General features: G+C 40.6%; 1 protein-coding gene and 1 pseudogene across 15 annotated transcripts in view; one reads left to right on the forward strand and one right to left on the reverse strand.

Annotated features, from left to right (window-relative positions):
- MTMR6 (myotubularin related protein 6) overlaps positions 1–15,430 on the reverse strand; it is a 93,696-nt gene extending 78,266 nt beyond the window's left edge. For 9 of the 15 annotated variants that reach the window (XR_011528005.1, XM_070578636.1, XM_070578640.1 and 6 more), the window contains exons 1-2: positions 15,042–15,333; positions 3,516–3,632 (exon numbers count right to left, since the gene is read on the reverse strand). Coding sequence is in view for 12 of the 15 variants with exons in the window: in XM_070578636.1 (XP_070434737.1) it covers positions 3,516–3,632; positions 15,042–15,065 (141 nt within the window). In the remaining 3 variants the exon portion in view is untranslated. Of the gene's footprint in view, positions 1–3,515; positions 3,633–12,874; positions 12,914–15,041 lie in introns of all 15 variants that reach the window. The other 6 variants (XM_070578643.1, XM_070578642.1, XM_070578645.1 and 3 more) reach the window with 5 other exon arrangements.
- On the forward strand, positions 688–1,801 carry LOC139076412 (Y-box-binding protein 1 pseudogene; annotated as a pseudogene).
- Positions 15,431–17,359: the final 1,929 nt, after the last annotated feature.

The raw sequence follows: 17,359 nt of genomic DNA on the forward strand, positions 1-17,359 counted from the left end.
ATGGGCATTACCTTCACAGTGGAAAGTATAACACTTTATTGAAAGATATTAATGAAGATCTAAATAGAGAGCCATATCATGTTCAAGGATAGAAGTTTCAATTTTGTCAAGATGTCAATTCTCCTCAAGTTAATTCATAAACTCAATATAATTTCTAATCAAAATCCTAATAGGGTTTTGGTGGAACTTAAGGTCTCACACACACAACACATCATTACATTTCTAACCTCATGTCCTCTCATTCCCTATCACTATCCCTTCCACCCTGCTAGTCTCAACCCCATTAACAAACCAGGCACAGTCCCACTTATTGAGGGCTTGCATTTGCTGTTCCCTCTGCTTGAAGCATTGTCCTCCAGTATCCACATGGTTCACCTGCCAACCTCTCCAAGTCTAACTCAAATGTCCTCAGTGAGGGGCTTTCCCGGCCATCGTGTCTAAAATTTCAACCCAACCCTTCAAGCACAGAGACCCATAAATGCAACATTCTATCCCCTCTTTCTGCTTAGCTTTCATCACTGTGTATTTTACTCATTTATCCTATTTATTGGCCACCTCTCCCCACTAGAATGTGGGCTCCATGAGGACAGAATTTTTATATTTAGTTCACTATTGTTTCCAAAATACTTAGAATAGTGATTAAAAAGACACACAGCAGAGTTCGATCGGTAGTGGGAGCGGAGGGCGGACCCCAGGGAGCCCTGAGCAGCCCCACCGCCTACGCAGGCCTAGTTACCAGCACACCCCGGGAGGAGCCGCAGCTGCAGCAGCCGGCCCCATCACCATCACCGCAACCATGAGCAGTGCGGCCGAGACCCAGCAGCCGCCCGCCGCCCCTGCCCTCACCGCTGCTGACACCAAGCCCGGCACCCCAGCAGCGGCGCAGGGAGCGGCGGGGTGGCCTCACACCGGCGGCGCCTGCAGGCGGGGACAAGAAGGTCATCACAACGAAGGTTTTGGGAACAGTAAAATGGTTCAACGTAAGAAACGGATATGGCTTCATCAAGAGGAATGACACCACGGAAGATGTATTTGTACACCACACTGCCATAAAGAATAACCCCAGGAAGCACCTTCGCAGTATAGGAGATGGAGAGACACTGGAGTTTGATGTTATTGAAGGAGAAAAGGGTGCGGAGGCAGCAAGTTACAGGCCCTGGGGGGGTTCCAGAGCAAGGCAGTAAATACGCAGCAGACCTGAACCATTATAGACGCTATCCACGTCGCAGGGGTCCTCCACGCAACTACCAGCAGAATTACCAGAATAGTGAGAGTGGGGAAAAGAATGAGGGCTCGGAGAGTGCTCCCGAAGGCCAGGCCCAACAGCGGCGGCCCTACCACAGGCAACGGTTCCCACCTTACTACATGCGGAGACCCTATTGGCGTCGACCACAGTATTCCAACCCTCCCATGCAAGAAGTGATGGAGGGTGCTGACAACCAGGGTGCAGGAGAACAAGGTAGACGAGTGAGGCAGAATATGTATTGGGGTTATAGACCACGATTCCGCAGGGGCCCTCCTGGCCAAAGACAGCCCAGAGAGGCTGGCAATGAAGATAAGGAAAATCAAGGAGATGAGACCCAAGGTCAGCAGCCACCTCAACGTCGGTACCACCGCAACTTCAATTACCGACACAGACACCCAGAAAACCCTAAACCACAAGATGGCAAAGAGACAAAAGCAGCCGATCCACCAGCTGAGAACTCGTCCACTCCCAAGGCTGAGCAGGGCCAAGATGAGTAAATAAATGCCGGCTTACCATCTCTACCGTCATCCGGTTCAGTCATCCAAGAAGAAGAAATGAATATGAAATTCCAGCAATAAGAAATGAACAAAAGACTGGAGCTGAAGACCTTAAGTGCTTGCTTTTTGCCTGCTGACCAGATAACAAGAACTATCTGCATTATCTATCCAGCATGGGGTTTTTATTATTTTTACCTATAGAGCTCTCTTTTTGGTAATGACAAACATGTTTTGTTTTTTTTTAAAAAAAAAAGCCAGGTTTTTCTCAATACACCCTAAAAGGTTTTTAAAATGTTTCATATCTGGTCAAGCTCAGATTTTTAAGAACCTCATTTTTAATTTGTAATAAAAGTTTACAACTTGATTTTTTCAAAAAAGTCAACAAACGGCAAGTACCTGTTAATAAAGGTCTTAAATAAAGACACACTGTAGATACTCATTAATGTTTGCTAAATGAATAAATTAATAAATTCTACAAAATAAGGGGAAGAGCAAAGGTCCCAAAACAGCCGTGGCAATTTTAAAGAGCAAGCTGAGATTTGCCCTGCTAGTTGTCAAGGCTTATTGAAAAGCTACCGTCAGTAAATCAGTACGCTGCTGGTGCAGTGTGATCAGTGTGCCAGCAGAGCAGAGCGAGCTCCAAAACAGACCCTCACACACACGGAAGCCTCACTCACGACACAGCTGACACCACACCAATGCAATGAGAGTCAGCAGACGGTGCCAGTAATCAATATGAAAAAAATGAAATAAAAACAAATGCTTATGTCATAACACCCACCAAAGTATTTCCCAGATATATTAAAAACTTATACTTGGAATACAAAATTTAAGGAGAAAAAACTTTGAGGAGAAAATACAGGAGAATCTTTATGACTTTGATGTAAAGAAGGATTCCTTAAACAAGTTACCATAAAAGAAATAATGAAAAATCTATTACACTAAAGTTTTAAACTTTAATTAAAAGACATATACACATACAAGACAAACTTAAACACTGGGAGAAGTTATTTACCAATACACGTACCTGATGAAATATTCAAAACCAGAACTCATACAAAATCAATAAAAGGACAAACAACCCAACAGAAAAAGAAAAGGAAATCTAAAGGTCAAAATACCTGAAAGGATAACTTCCTTGTAATCAGCAAATTAAAATCACAATTGCACATCCACTAGATACGCAAAAATTTTAAAGTTGACAATATCAATGTCACTAAGGATGGAGAACAGTACGTAATACTCTACTGAGAATATTTTGAAACAATCATTTTGGAGAGGTCACATAGTAAGATTGAAAATGCACTCATATAAGGCTCAATAATTCTACTCTCAGGTAAATATCCCAGAGAAACTCTGGCACATATACAGGAAGAAACATACACAAAATATCTATTACTGCATTGCACTAGCAAAAATAAATTAGACACCGTAATTGCAATTTGGTATAAAAATACTGTGGAGTATGGTACTTGATCTGTTAACATGTACATATATTACTTAGATTTTTTTAAATTAAAAGGCACAAGTAGATATTTTGTAATTATTCACGTAGATTAAAAGAGCCTAGTATTCTACAAAAGAATCCCACATTCCACATGACATCCTTGTTTTACTAGGAGGGAGGGTAGAAGTGATGGAGTGACTGAAAAATTTTTGGTTGAGAGTAACCAATGATTAAACTTTTTTGCACATGTTCAAAATAAAACACAGGAATAGACCAAGCTCATTATTATAATTACGGTAAACAGCACAGCAGAGGTCCTCCTTACCCAGGTTTCTTTCTGATGAGAGTCTATAAACAACAGATGTGTGGCCGTAAGATACAGTGTTCCTGTTAATGCCTTGTTGCTGGTACTGAATCGGTCAAGTAATTTCACTTGCTCAACCTAGAAAAGAAAAAGATGTTATTTCTCATTTCAAAAGTAGTATAAATTCTTTTTCTGTTGTCTCGGGATTTAAATGTACCATTTTCAAATTTTTTCCTCCTTCTGTTCAAAAACCTGAGTTTAATGTTCAATGTTAAATTTCATATATCTTGGGGAATATATAAACCACAAACAACATAGGTACTATTTACAGTTACAACTAGAACCAATAGAGAAGAACTCTGTAAAAAAAATATTAACACAAATATTAAGGGAACAGAAAGGAGGGGTGTGGCATAAACAAAAACATTTTTCATATTGAAGAGTAAATGTAATTTATTTAAAGTTGGCAAGTAATAAATATATAAGGTTATTATCTAGAGTTATAGAACTACCAGAAAAATTAAATCAGTCAGGAAACAGTTAAATAGTTGCAAACTCCAACTTAATCTCTATATTCTCCTCACCACTCCACCCAGGGCAATGTTTTGTCTAGCTCTGTGCTTTAACTCATACTTCTCTTCCTAAAGCCGTCTCTTCTGCTTAGCTAAGTGCTGAGCATTCTTCAAGACTCACTGATGCCCTGTCTCCTAACAGGAATCCTTCCCAGAAAATTAATTAGCTACCTAATGTCTTAGCTTTGTCTCTCTTCCTGGCTCTGAATTCCCTGGCATAGATTATGCCATGTGCTGCTTTTCTGTCCTCTAGTGGCTGATGCAGTGAGGTACACAGTACATCTTAATATTAGTACAATAGAGACAGACACATACATACACACACACACACACACACACACAAGGCTGCCACCGGAGAGTGAGGTTAGAGTTAGCCAGGTATTGCTATCTATTCTTACAAGAGGGAAAAAAGTAAAAATAACCAGTACTAACTCAAAAATTTTAATCCACAGCTATAGCAACAGGTTGTAGATAGTTCTTTAAATTGCATATGTCTTCAAGACCAGATAGCTAGCCACTATCTCCTTAATTGTATACATCCCCCACACATATTTTCTTTTCCCTTACTAAAATTGAAGGAAAAAATGCTCCCCCTTATGAAATTATAATTTCCAAAATAATTAGTAACTACCATTTAAAAGGCTTAGCTCCTCCTCCCAAAATTTCATTCCAAAGACAATTTTTTGCTTATGACAGCACCTGTTCAAATAAGTTAAAATTTAACTGCAAAATTAAAATATTTGTTTTTGGTACAAAACCTTATTTGCATGGCTAAGGCAATGAATTGAGTTTTAACACTTTCCTCTGGAAATGTGGAGATATGATCTAATTTATATAGTTGAGGTCTGACAGTTGATTTGACACACAAAAACTGTCAGATCCTCACACACTGTCCCTTAAGACAGCAGGAAAACTTCCTTCTTACAATCTGAATGAAGATTGCTCTTGGAGGTCAATGTGTATTTCATTGTTCAGGACCATTTCTTCCTTAAATAAAACCCTAGCTTCATTACACCACACACTTTGAAGCAAAATAAATTTAAACACTTTTAAAACAATGGGATCAACTACTGTTTACTCTTCTTCAGTTGTGCTAGACTTGGCTGTAGGGACACTACAGCCAACCAAGAGCAATTACCGTAATATAAATCTCACCAGCCTTATTTCCTGAAGCAATTAAAACAAAGTGTTAATATTAGGCTCTAAAGAAAAGAGAATTAATGAATATACATTGAAATAAAGACTATTATGACGTATCAACACTACTCAAGCAAACAATTTGTGCCAACATCATTTTGCAGCACTTTAGATAGCTACTCAGAGAAGATAAAGTATATTTAGCAAGTAGTTTAAAAAGGAAGAGGCTGATTTTACTATCATTTATTTAATGAAATAGTAAGTTCATTTTTTTTTTAAAAGTCCACATAAAGTTTTTTAATCGGTGGATTTTTTTTCCTTTTTTTTTTCTTTCTGCTTTGTCTCCCCAAATCCCCCCAGTACATAGTTGTATATTTTAGTTCTGGGTCCTTCCAGTTGTGGCACTGTCTGTGGGTTTTTAAAACCTCATAAATATTTCTCGTTGTGCTCCAATTATAAGCCTTAAATAATAATTTCTCTATAAGGCACACCATTCTCTACACATAATTATCTACGTGCAAAACAATTATACCACTTTTCATTTGGATTTTAACCCTCTTTTGCCCATCCCCTATTTGTTAATGTTATTCCTCAGGGCTCCATTGTCTATAGGCAATCTTATCCACAGTCACTATTTTAGCCTATATGTTAATGACTCCCAAAACTGTATGTCCAGCTCTGATCTCTCCTGAGTTCATACTGTCTGCTATACATATAATAATAACAATTTTTGACACAGTATTGAGGTTTTACTATATTCCCAGTACTATGACAAGTGCTTAACATCCGTTATTTCTTTTAATTTTTACAACTCCTGTGTGGTAGGTACTATTACCATCCCCATAGAAACTGAGACTTAAGAGAGGTTACTTAAATGCACCAACATCACACAGCTAGTAACAGTTAGTAAGTGGAATAGCACAGTTATAACCCTATGTCATAAGTCTGATTCCTGAGCTGGAACACCCTCCCACCATGCTATACTGCTCTACTTGGATGTCTTAGAGTCATGTTAAGCATACTGAAAAAGAACTGATCACCCTTCACAGATTTATGTTCCTAATTCTGTATTTCTCAGTTAATGTTACTCCATGCTCATCCAGTCACCCACACCAGAAATCAGGGAATCATTCTATGACTTCTTCTTGACCCCCACATTCAATTAATCACCAATTCTTACCAATCTTACGCTCTAAATATATATATACGGATATATCTTTTTTTTCAGTGAGGAAGATTCACCCTGAGCTAACATGCGTTGGCAATCTGCCTCTTTTTTTTTTTTCCTTGAGGAAGTTTAGCTCGGAGCTAACATCTGTGCCAATCTTGTTCTATTTTGTATTTGGGATGCCTCCACAGCATGGCTGACGAGTGGAGCAGGTCCACCCTAGGATCCGAACCTGGGAACTGGGCAGAAGTGGCGTGCACACAACTTTAACCACTCCACCACAGGGCCGGCCCCAGTAGTCTAAATATTTTTAAAATCTGAACCTTTCAACACTGTTAAAGTAGTTCCTACATTATAATGAAAGCATCTGTTCATGTGCCCCTCTCTCCCACTAAGACTGTAACATATTCTAGGGCAAGAACTGTGTTTCTTATTTACGTCTGAACACCTAATGGCTAGTGTAGCATCCGACACACTAAATGTTTGCTGAACTAGGGTGAACTGCCACAGAGAAATTCCCCATTGGGGAAAAAGAGAAGGTGCCCACAATTTACTAGTGGTCTCTTTTGCCAAGGGATTCATTAAACAGAATTCTTCTTTATAACATTACCATCCCTCATTTCTCTCTGCCACCTATTCCCTACACAGTATATGAACAGTAGATACTCATTCAGTAATTTATGAATGAACAAACTCAAAATAAGTAGACAAATTACTAATAGAGTATACAGTTATAGTTCGTTTTTTTTTTTTCTTAAATACATGTGTGGACTCTCAGTCCTCTATACCCACCCCATCACCCAATTAGGACAAAGTACTCTTCCTCTAGAGCTGTATAATAGATACAACATAGTTCTTTCTAGCCGGGTGTCTATCAAGATTGGAAATTCAGGTTGAAAATACTCTTCCCAATGCTCTAAGCATATTTCTTGATTCCCCCTAATCCCCACATCCAAAATTATGTGAAATCACCTTTGTGAGATCTTTAATTTTGGTTACCTACATACAAGTTTGAAAGCCTCGCTGTTCAGCTGAATGATCTCCAAAACTTTGCAGAAGTACAAATCCCAAGTCCCACCTCAACTCCACTCAAAGATCTCAGGAGATGGAGACCAAGAATCTGTATTTTTAAGAAGCTCATCATGTCATTCTTACGCAATTCATATTCCTTCTAACTCCAAATTAATCCCTCTTGCTCTTAACTCACATTAGGCTGGCTCCTTCTCTATCATTATGTTCATTTCCCAAACATTTAAGGCCCCAGCTCATCTAGTCCTCTCACTTTTTAAAAGAGCTTCTTATCAACTCTGGCCCTCCGAAACATACAACTGTTCTGTGTGCCCCTCCCCCCACATCTTTCAAGAATATGGGAAAAACAGGTACATAAACACACAATATCAAGAAAGAGAGGGGCTGGCCCCGTGGCCAAGTGGTTAAGTTTGCGCACTCCGCTTCTGCATCCCAAGGTTTTGCTGGTTCGGATCCTGGGCATGGACATGGCACGCTCGTCAAGCCACAGTGAGGTGGCGTCCCACATGCCACAACTAGAAGGACCCACAACTAAAAAATATACAACTATGTACCGGGGGGATGTGGGGAGAAAAAGCAAGGAAAAAAAAAAAAAAAGAGGAGACACAAACTTTAAAAAAAAAAAAAGAGAGTTTACTAATTCACTCAACAAAGATTTACTGCCTATCAACTAAAGACCAATCTGTCTGGGTCTCATCTTCTTTATCTGTAAAATAAGGACAATAATCTCTTCCTCAAGGGCTGCAATAAGGTTGGATAATAAATGTCAGGTATTTTACCCCACGTTTGCTTGACAAACAGTAAGCAATAAAATGCTCAAATAAAATTTTGCAAAAATTACTATTGTTAGTAAGCTGATAAGGTAAATTGAGCCCTGACAGTCCTCTGTTTTAAGCTACTGTCCAGTTAAACTCAAATGGAGAAAGGAAAGAGGAGGCACATGGACTTTAAAAGAAATTCAACATTCTAATGTGCTCTATAGTTGGAAAAAACTATGTTTTCCTGCTCTAAATGTTGAAGGCAAGGATCAACAAAATTTTCTTGACTAACGGAGAATATAGGGGAAACACAGACTTCTCAACAGAGGAGACATAACATAAAAAGGGAGGCGCATAACATTTTATCTGATGAAAAAGAAACACTGATTAGAGAATCTATGCCACAGATAAAAGGATATAAACAGAAGATTTTAAGCACAGTAGTCTATGACCAGGTGTGATTTTTAAGAAGATCGTTCCAAGGGCAATGTGGAAAAATTGCTGAGTTAGAAGGGACTAATGGCGGGCAACCAGGGAAGAGGCTAATGAAGTAATCTAGCCCTGCCTGGAGAAATGTGATAAGGGCCTGGATTAAGCTGTAACAGACAGCACAAGGAGGAAGCCCATCTTGAGATAATGACAAAACTGACGTGAGAAGGAAGGAAGGAGAAATAGAGGCTTCTTAAAGATATTAAGTTTGTCAGACTGGCTGTCATTCACTAGGATAGGGTATAAAAGGAACTGTAAGTCTGAAAGAAAAAGTTCATCTTGACTATAATAAATTGAGGATTATTCATTACCTCAGTAAATGCAAAATAATATTCAAATCAAGAAAATATAATAGGAAATCATTATACTTGACTGCTTCAATATAGCTATTTCTATATGGATGTAACAGATAATAAAATTAATCTGAAATTATTCCAAAACATTTAATTAGTACTTAAAGTTCTGAAGAAAATAACAGAATTTCTGAGAAAATATACTGATTATTGTCTTTGCTGCAAATCCTAAAATAAATTTAAAAAACAAAAGAAATCAGATCTTTTTCTTTGCTAAAATCATCAGCATACAAATTTCAAACCACAGACTTAGCCAATTTCTAAACATCAACTGCTGCTTCACACTTCCCCTTTCCAGGAAGGAACTGAGAGTGCTTTACAGATGTTGCTAGAGATTTTTCCTAGTGTTTTCTTGGAAATGTTTTAAGTCAGATATTTAGGAAGCAACTACAACTCTTTCAGGTCACTAGCACGGAGGCACTACAGAGACAGTGTGAGGATCCTTTAATTACAGGTGTCACTACAGGCAAAACGGGAATGGGAAAGGAGGGAAAGCTTATGGGAAAAGAAAGAATAAACCAAGAAGAAGAAAATGGAGCAGCGAGAAAAGAAGTGAAGGGTGCGGTCATGATGGTGAGAAGGGGAATGCCAACACATTACTTAAAGGGCCATTTAGTTGAACTGTGCTACCCATCGGCCTGCACTAAAAGAGACCCTAATGGTCTATACAGGAAGTTCAAATTTCAGCTGATTATAAAGCTGGAAATGAAAAACACAGGGACTCACACATACACGGAATCACACTAAAAATTCAGACATTTATCTACCCCAGGGGGAAAGTGGGCACTGGGACAGGAATGGACCAATGGACTTCCTCAATCAAAGTTCTGTAACCAACAGTCATGCTTACTCTACAACTACACGACAAGGCTCCTGTAGCAGAAAATGCACTGTCACGGCTTCTCTGGCTTGCTACACATCCCTCCCGATAGCCAGGCACCCATTTGGGACTCTTAGAATCATTATTCCACACTCCATAGCACTGACATCTTGCAAGAATTAGCTATCAAAAAGAAAGAGATCATGGGGCTGGCCCGGTGGCACAGCAGTTAAGTGTGCACATTCTGCTTCGGCGGCCCGGGGTTCGCCGGTTCAGATCGCAGGTGCGGACACGGCACCGATTGGCACGCCATGCTGTGGTAGGTGTCCCACATATAAAGTGGAGGAAGGTGGGCGTGAATGTTAGCTCAGGGCCAGTCTTCCTCAGCAAAAAGGGAGGATAAGTAGCAGATGTTACCTCAGGGCTAATCTTCCTCAAAAAAAGAGAAAGATCATCGAGCTGCCTTCATGAAGTGGACAGTAAAGCATCAACAGGGCTTTTTTTGTTCATGTGTCCCCAGTTCTTAGAACAGCATGTGGCTGCATAAATCACCAAACGAAACAGATGATAAATCCAGTGGGCACTTTTCAGTCCTGTCTTACCTTGCTTTTCTGCAGCGTTGGACACAGGCGACATTCCATAAACGGCTTTCTATCTCATTCCATAAAAGCAAAGATTTCACATTAGCCTTCAAGGCTCTATAGTAACTTGTCCCTGCCCCCAACTTTAATCTTCCACTACGCTCTCTCCTTCACTCACTCTGCTCTAGCCACACTGGTCTTCTTGCTAGTTCTTAGCAACCAGGCATGCCCACCTTAGGGTTTTTGCTCTTACTGTTCCCACTGTTGAGACTGTCCCTATTCCCCACCCATGTTAACATGGCTACTCCCTCACCTCTTCCAGGTCTGTACTCAAGGTTCACTTTCTCTGTAAGGGCTTCCCCAACTACCCTATTTACAACTGTCCTCCCCCAACGTGGGCCCACCCTGGTTCTCTCCACAGCGCTTACCACCATCTATCATACTACCTACTTGACAATAAATTTGTTTATTACGTCTTTCTTCCTAAACCAGAAAATAAGTCTTATGAGGTCAGAGATTTTTGTCTGATTTATTCATCGCCATTTCCCACGTACCTAGAACAGTGCCTGACCCACGGAAAAGGAAGGAGCAGGGGAGGAAATCGGAATAGGGAAGATTGTTCCCTTCCTCTCTGTGATTCACCTCCTCCCATTTTATCCTTGATACTCTTTCTCTGCTCGCCCCTTTTTAAGGATTTCTAGGGCTCCAACCTTCACACTCTTCTCCACAGAGCCTCTACACAGTCTCCTTACATACACTCGTCTGTGAGAGAAAATTTCAGTGATTACCAAAACACTGACAACTCCACTGACAAATCTATTTCTCTGGGCCAGACCTCTTCCTCAGTTCTGGACCCTCATACTCAGCTCCCTACTAGACAAAATCCTACCACCTCAGCTCCTCTCATCCATCTCCTCCTCTCCATCCCCACTCACACTGCCCTACCTCACTACTCAAAGTTCTCGATTAGATAATTACTCTGTGAGGCAGGATGTGTAATGGTTATGCGAACAGTACTGGTATCACAAAGACCTGGACTCAAGTTCCCAGCACCACCTCTTTCTTAGTAGAGGCAGCTGTGTGAGTCAGGACAAGCCATTTTATTTAATTTCTACAAGCTTCAGTTTTCTCACCTGTATAATGAGATATTAGTCAAAACAGCACTTTACACGGGGAAAAGCATTCAGGTGCTCCTCAAAATCTACTGGCTCTTATTTCAAAGACAATTAAAATAATATCAATTTCTCCTTATTCTTGATCTATTCTTAGTTTTGCATCTCCTTCCCTCTTTGTAACAGATGACATATCTGTATACATACATGTATGATCTCACATTCTAATGACAAAAGGGGTAGCAAGCTAAGAACAAACTGGGCATTCCTTTTGGAATAACTCAATTTGAGCCCTAGGAGGGTTAGATTCTCATGGGGCGTTCCATTCTGTAACAAACTCCAGGAAGCAGTCTTTCAGATATAACTAGGAAAACATTCTTCCATTTCATTCTGTAAAATTCCATTCACAAACAGCACAGTATGGTTTGATAGCAATATATGATGTCAGCCAAAGCACTGGAGCCTGGCGGAGAAAGACTGCAGAAAGAAGAACTGTCCCTGCTAATTTCCCATTGTTTCTTGGCAAGACTATCTCATTAAGGCAAAATGAAAGCTCAAAGTGATAGGCAGTAACCACACTCTTCATCAGTATAGCTTGGAAATGCTCTTTGGGAGATTCATTATCAGACGACATCTTTATTGATGCTATACAGTTAGTAAACAAAATGTGACCAAAACAGGATGACATACCTGTTTCCAAATTTTAGAAGTATAAAGCCATTTAATTAGTACTCAGCTAAAATACTTTATCTGATAAATTACTTTGGTTAGTAAGCAATAAAAAAAAAGACCATCAACAATGTAAAAAATACTACTACTACATAAATACTATTTACTTACGCAAAGAAGAGATTTGGGGAAGAAAAAGCACTCAAAGGAATTATTATTAGAATTTATTTCTAAATTGATATTAATACATTTAAACAATTAGAGTAAAACTAGAGAGGCAATGGAAAAAACATTACCAAGTCTTTGGAGGTAGAGAAACTTCGACTTTATCCCTCATGAGCTAACTGGGCAGGTTATTTAACTCTCTAAACCTACTTCCTCCTCCTCTGTAAATGGAGATAATGACCCAATTAGCAGGGTTATTTAAGAAATTAGTGATAATTCTGCATAAATTATGTGAAATTGTATACACTGTGAAATAATACCCTATAGTTGGTTATACTAACATATAGTTGTTAATAAATGGTACTTATTACTTTTCAGATATAGCTTTCTGAAAAACATAGAAGAAATCACTAAATAGATACAAAGGACTACTCTATAATCAATTCTTGATCATAGTGACTAAACTACATAGAGTTCAAAACAGCTAAATAAACTTAAAGCAATTTTTTTAGTTTTGAAATACTTACAATTATTTTTGCAGCAAATTAACTATGTCCAGGTGAAGGCTATGCATAACAGAAACAAAAAGTTGACTATGTTCCAATCAACCTTTTAAGAATAAGTTAAAATTTAAGAAAATGTTACAGTCCACACAACAATTATCAGAATGCATTATGCCGTCTGCGTCCATCGTGCTCACTGTGGCCTACCCAGTGTCTGTACAGTGCCTGGCACACAACAGCTACCTAATAACTATTTGTTGAATGACAGTCTACACACACCCATTTAAGATTATTCCAGAGTAGTAATGGCCCACTGCTAGAAAAATAACCCAAAGTGATAAAGGAGCACACTTGAGAAGTAATTTTAATAGAAAATTAGTCAGAAATCTCTTAGTCTTTAAAAAGGCATAAAAGAACCTCACTAAACCACCAGCACGGACTCACTGTGAAAAGGTAAGACTAAATCAGAAAATTAATTGAAGAAAAGTCCATCAACTGGTAGTTAAAGAGGAATATCAGACCAAATCAAAGTCACCAGCTATAATCTTCCAGGAAATAAGAGAAGCTACAACTATATAAATAAAGACATATATCCATCATAAATTTAAGGAGGAAAGGTTTAAAATAAGTCAAGGAATCCTAAAGATTTTCTAAAATTCTGTTTCGCTCTTACCGATCACCTAGAAATAGGGTCTGTTCTAATTTATTACATTCAGTTCATTTTTACTGCTTTTCTACTGCGTGGTATACACTGTAACAGGCATGAAAAATGCAAAGATGAGGTTCAATCCTGTACAGAAGGAAGGCATGTGTGCACACAGCTACTGCCTAGTAAACATCTGGAACCTTGGAAACAGGACAAGATCCTGATCTGATGACTACTCTAGTCCTCTTTTCCACCTCTGCATCTTCTACTAGTTTGGTTACTTAATCACCCTTCTATTTTCAAACTTTAAGTGCCAGCAACTTGAATTCTAGAGTTATTTTACCTTTCTTTTCTTTAAAAAAAAAAAAGATGTCTTAAAAGGGGTTAGTTTTTAGCATCTTCAATTTTATTATAGTAGATGCAATGTTAAAAGAAAAAAAAAAGCTCCAACAAAAATCCACGTACACCTTAAAAAGGTTTGTGAAACATTTGAAAGACAAAGATCTCAAATTCTCCACGAAACAAATGAAGATGAGGTATGTCTGCCATTTTCCTAGATGAAAGGTAACTTTAGGATGAGCAGCAATTAACTGATGGTTTCAGCGAAACATGACGAGTCAGGATTCACAATGGGTCCTCTTCCTGATTTTGTTAGGCTCTGAGCCATCTTAAAATCATGTTATTCAATTCTTCTGGTCTCAATTTACGTTTTCTCCCTCCCAGTGTTGAAGCTGAACTTAAATGTTGGTAATTTGGTAACATTCTGATGTTTTTTCTTCAGTTTTAAAATTTGTAACAGAATCATAAAAATACCCGTTGTCAAAATAAATACCTTTCACACACAAAAATTAAGCATGGGATTTAATAAGCTCAAGTGAAGAACAGTTCCATCAGACATTTTAAAACACAGGTTAACATTTTTCTCTTCTCCATAGTTTCTCTGTTAAGCTGGCTCTTGACAGCAAAGACAAAGTTTGAAGCACAGAGACGGAAACAAATGCAAATGACTCGAGACCGAGACAAGAACGTGGGGCGGAGCCCGGGGCGGATGTCAGCTCCTGCAAATCTTGCATCAAGAATCTTGCACCGGACAATTCATGGTGAACAAGAAAAGCTTACACAGCACCTTGAGGACCCACCAGTTTTCCGTTCCATGAGGCCGCGGACGGCTGAGAGCCCCCGAAGCCAGGCAGTTCCAATTTTGCCCAACAGTGTAGCGCTGAGAGGGGCCGACCGATTTCACCGGACTTAACCCCAAGCAGCCCACATCCTCCGCACCACCCCATCCCGCAATATCAACACCAAGAACTGAAGCGAGACGCCCACTCCCGTGGGTAGAGGAGGCCTCCGCACGCCCTGGCCCAAACTGCCCGCGCCCTCCCGGACTAGGCCCGGCCAGGCCCCTCCGGCCCGGCCCAGGTCCCCGCCCTCCCGGCCGGCCCAGGCCCCCGTCGGGCCAGCTGAGCTCTCGCCGCCACCCGCCGCCTCCAGCTCTGCCGAGCGGGACCCCGGCCGGGGAGGAACGGCTCTCCCGCGCCCGACTACCTTGGTGGTACGGATGTGCTCCATCCCGAGGTGACGTCTGCCGGCAGCTCGCCTCACAGGCGTACCATGGAGCGAAAGAACTCGGGGGACCACAGGGACCCAGACGCAGCGGGAACCACCTCCACCGGCCACCGCCGCGGCCCGTCAGACCGCCCCCGGCAGCGTCAACTGCGCAGGCGCAGCGGGCCAGCGCCGTCTCCTAGAAACACTTCCCCAAACCGGGCGTCGCCGAGGGGGCGGGGCGGGCGGGCGGGGCAGAGCGTCTGCCGAGGGAGAGCGGCGTCTCGTTCCTTCGGAGTCGCCGCGTGTCCTACAGCGCCCCCTGCCCGGGGAGGCTCACCAACGCCTGACAGAAGGCGGTCCTCTACGGCACGTAGGACCAGAAAAGCAAGAGCGCGGAGGGGTCCAGAGAAGACTATTCCCCGTGTGGGAGTGGGTCCCCCGACGTGCTGGTATAAAGAGAGACACGATGTCACGGAAGTTCATTAACCTACCAATGGACCGCGCCAAATTTTAATACTTTCTCTTTGGTTTGAGCTATAATTCTATTCACAGGACTCTCTTGTAAGGAAATTAACAAATATGTTCAGTGCAGCCTTACTTGAAACAATCGAAATTTCCAAGGATTAGTTATGTAAAGTGTGGTTATGTCCATGCACTGTTAATACCGGCATTCATTAAAAATTATGCAGTAGGTCCAGATAACAGGTAAAGGCTGAACAAACTGAAAAATCGACAACTTTTCTTAGATCTGTAAGAGAACCGAGGTCACAGGGCAAACTACGGCCCCCCAAATTAGAGAGAGGGGCAGGCGAAGACAGAAAAATCACGATTTACAGGAGCAGAAACCCGCAGGCAGCAGGGAGCCAGTGACAGGCAGTTCACTTTACCCAGTACATCACGTCTAACTATTCCGAAAAAATTACACAACACACTAAAAGACAAAAAACACAGTTTGAAGACACAGAGCAAGCATCAAAACCAGACTCAGACATGGCAGGGATGCTGGAATTGTCAGACTGGGAATTTGAAACAATTATGATTAATATGCTAAGGCTCTAATGGGTAAAGTAGATAGTATGCAAGAACAGATGGATAATGTAAGCAGAGAGATGGAAATCATAAGAAAGAACCAAAAAGAAATGCTAGAGATAAGAGAACACGGCAACAGAAATGAAGAATGCCTTTGATGGGATGATTAGTAGACTGGACATGACTGAGGAAAGAATCCTCGAGCTTGAGGATATCTCAATAGAAACTTCCAAAACTAAAAAGCAAGGAGAAAAAAGACTGAAAAAAAGCAGAACAGAATAAAGGTGTAACATATGCATAATGCTGAAGGAGAAGAAGGAGAGAAACAAATATTTGGAACAATTATGAATGAGAATTTCCCCCAAATTAATGTCATACACCAAACCACAGATCCAGGAATCTCAGAGAACATCAAGCAGGATAAATGCCAGGAAAACTATGTATCATTCTCAAACTATAGAAAATCAAAGATAAAGAAAAAATTCTGAAGAAACCAGAGGGAAAAAGCACCTTACCTATGGAGGAGCAAAGATAAGAATTACGTCTGTCTGCTCTTCAGAAACCATGCAAGCAGGAAGAGAGTGGAGTGAAATATTAAAGTTGACAGAAAAATCCCCAGCATTCTAGAATTCTGTATCCTGTGAAATTATCCTTCAAAAGTGAAATGGTGGGGCTGGCCCCATGGTGTAGTGGTTGCGTTGGGCACACTCCACTTTGGTGGCCTGGGTTCACAGGTTTGGACTCCAGGTGGGGACATTCACCACTTGTTGACCATGCTATGGCAGTGTCCCACATATAAAGTGGAGGAAGATTGCCACAGATGTCAGCTCAGGGCTAATCTTCCTCAGCAAAAAAAAAAAAAAAAAAGATGTGAAACGGAAATGAAGAAGAGTTTTGTTCATTGAGATTTGTTTTATCTTACTAACGTTCATAAAGTATATGGTCCAGTTTAAGAGAACTTCAATGTGCACCAGTAGCCTAAATCCTATCCTTCCCTAAAAAAGCTGGGATCCAATAAAATTAATCGGATTTAGTATTTTCTGCTGTCCTGATCTCATCACGTATGCAAACAGGGCACTTAATACAGTTACAGTTTCAATAAAGGAGTTCACTGAGACTTATAAGCTAACCTGAAGAAAGACCAGCCAGCCAAGAAGAGATCTGTTTCTTAGGGTAGTTAGTCTGGCGAAATGCCAACATAATTATCGGCCATGAAAAACCGAAGTTTAAAGCAGACAGGAATGAGGGTCAGCACATTCTCTTCCTATAAAGCCATTTGGACACTT

The sequence above is a fragment of the Equus przewalskii genome, chromosome 16 (genome assembly GCF_037783145.1).
Source record: "Equus przewalskii isolate Varuska chromosome 16, EquPr2, whole genome shotgun sequence".
Taxonomy (NCBI): Eukaryota; Metazoa; Chordata; class Mammalia; order Perissodactyla; family Equidae; genus Equus; species Equus przewalskii.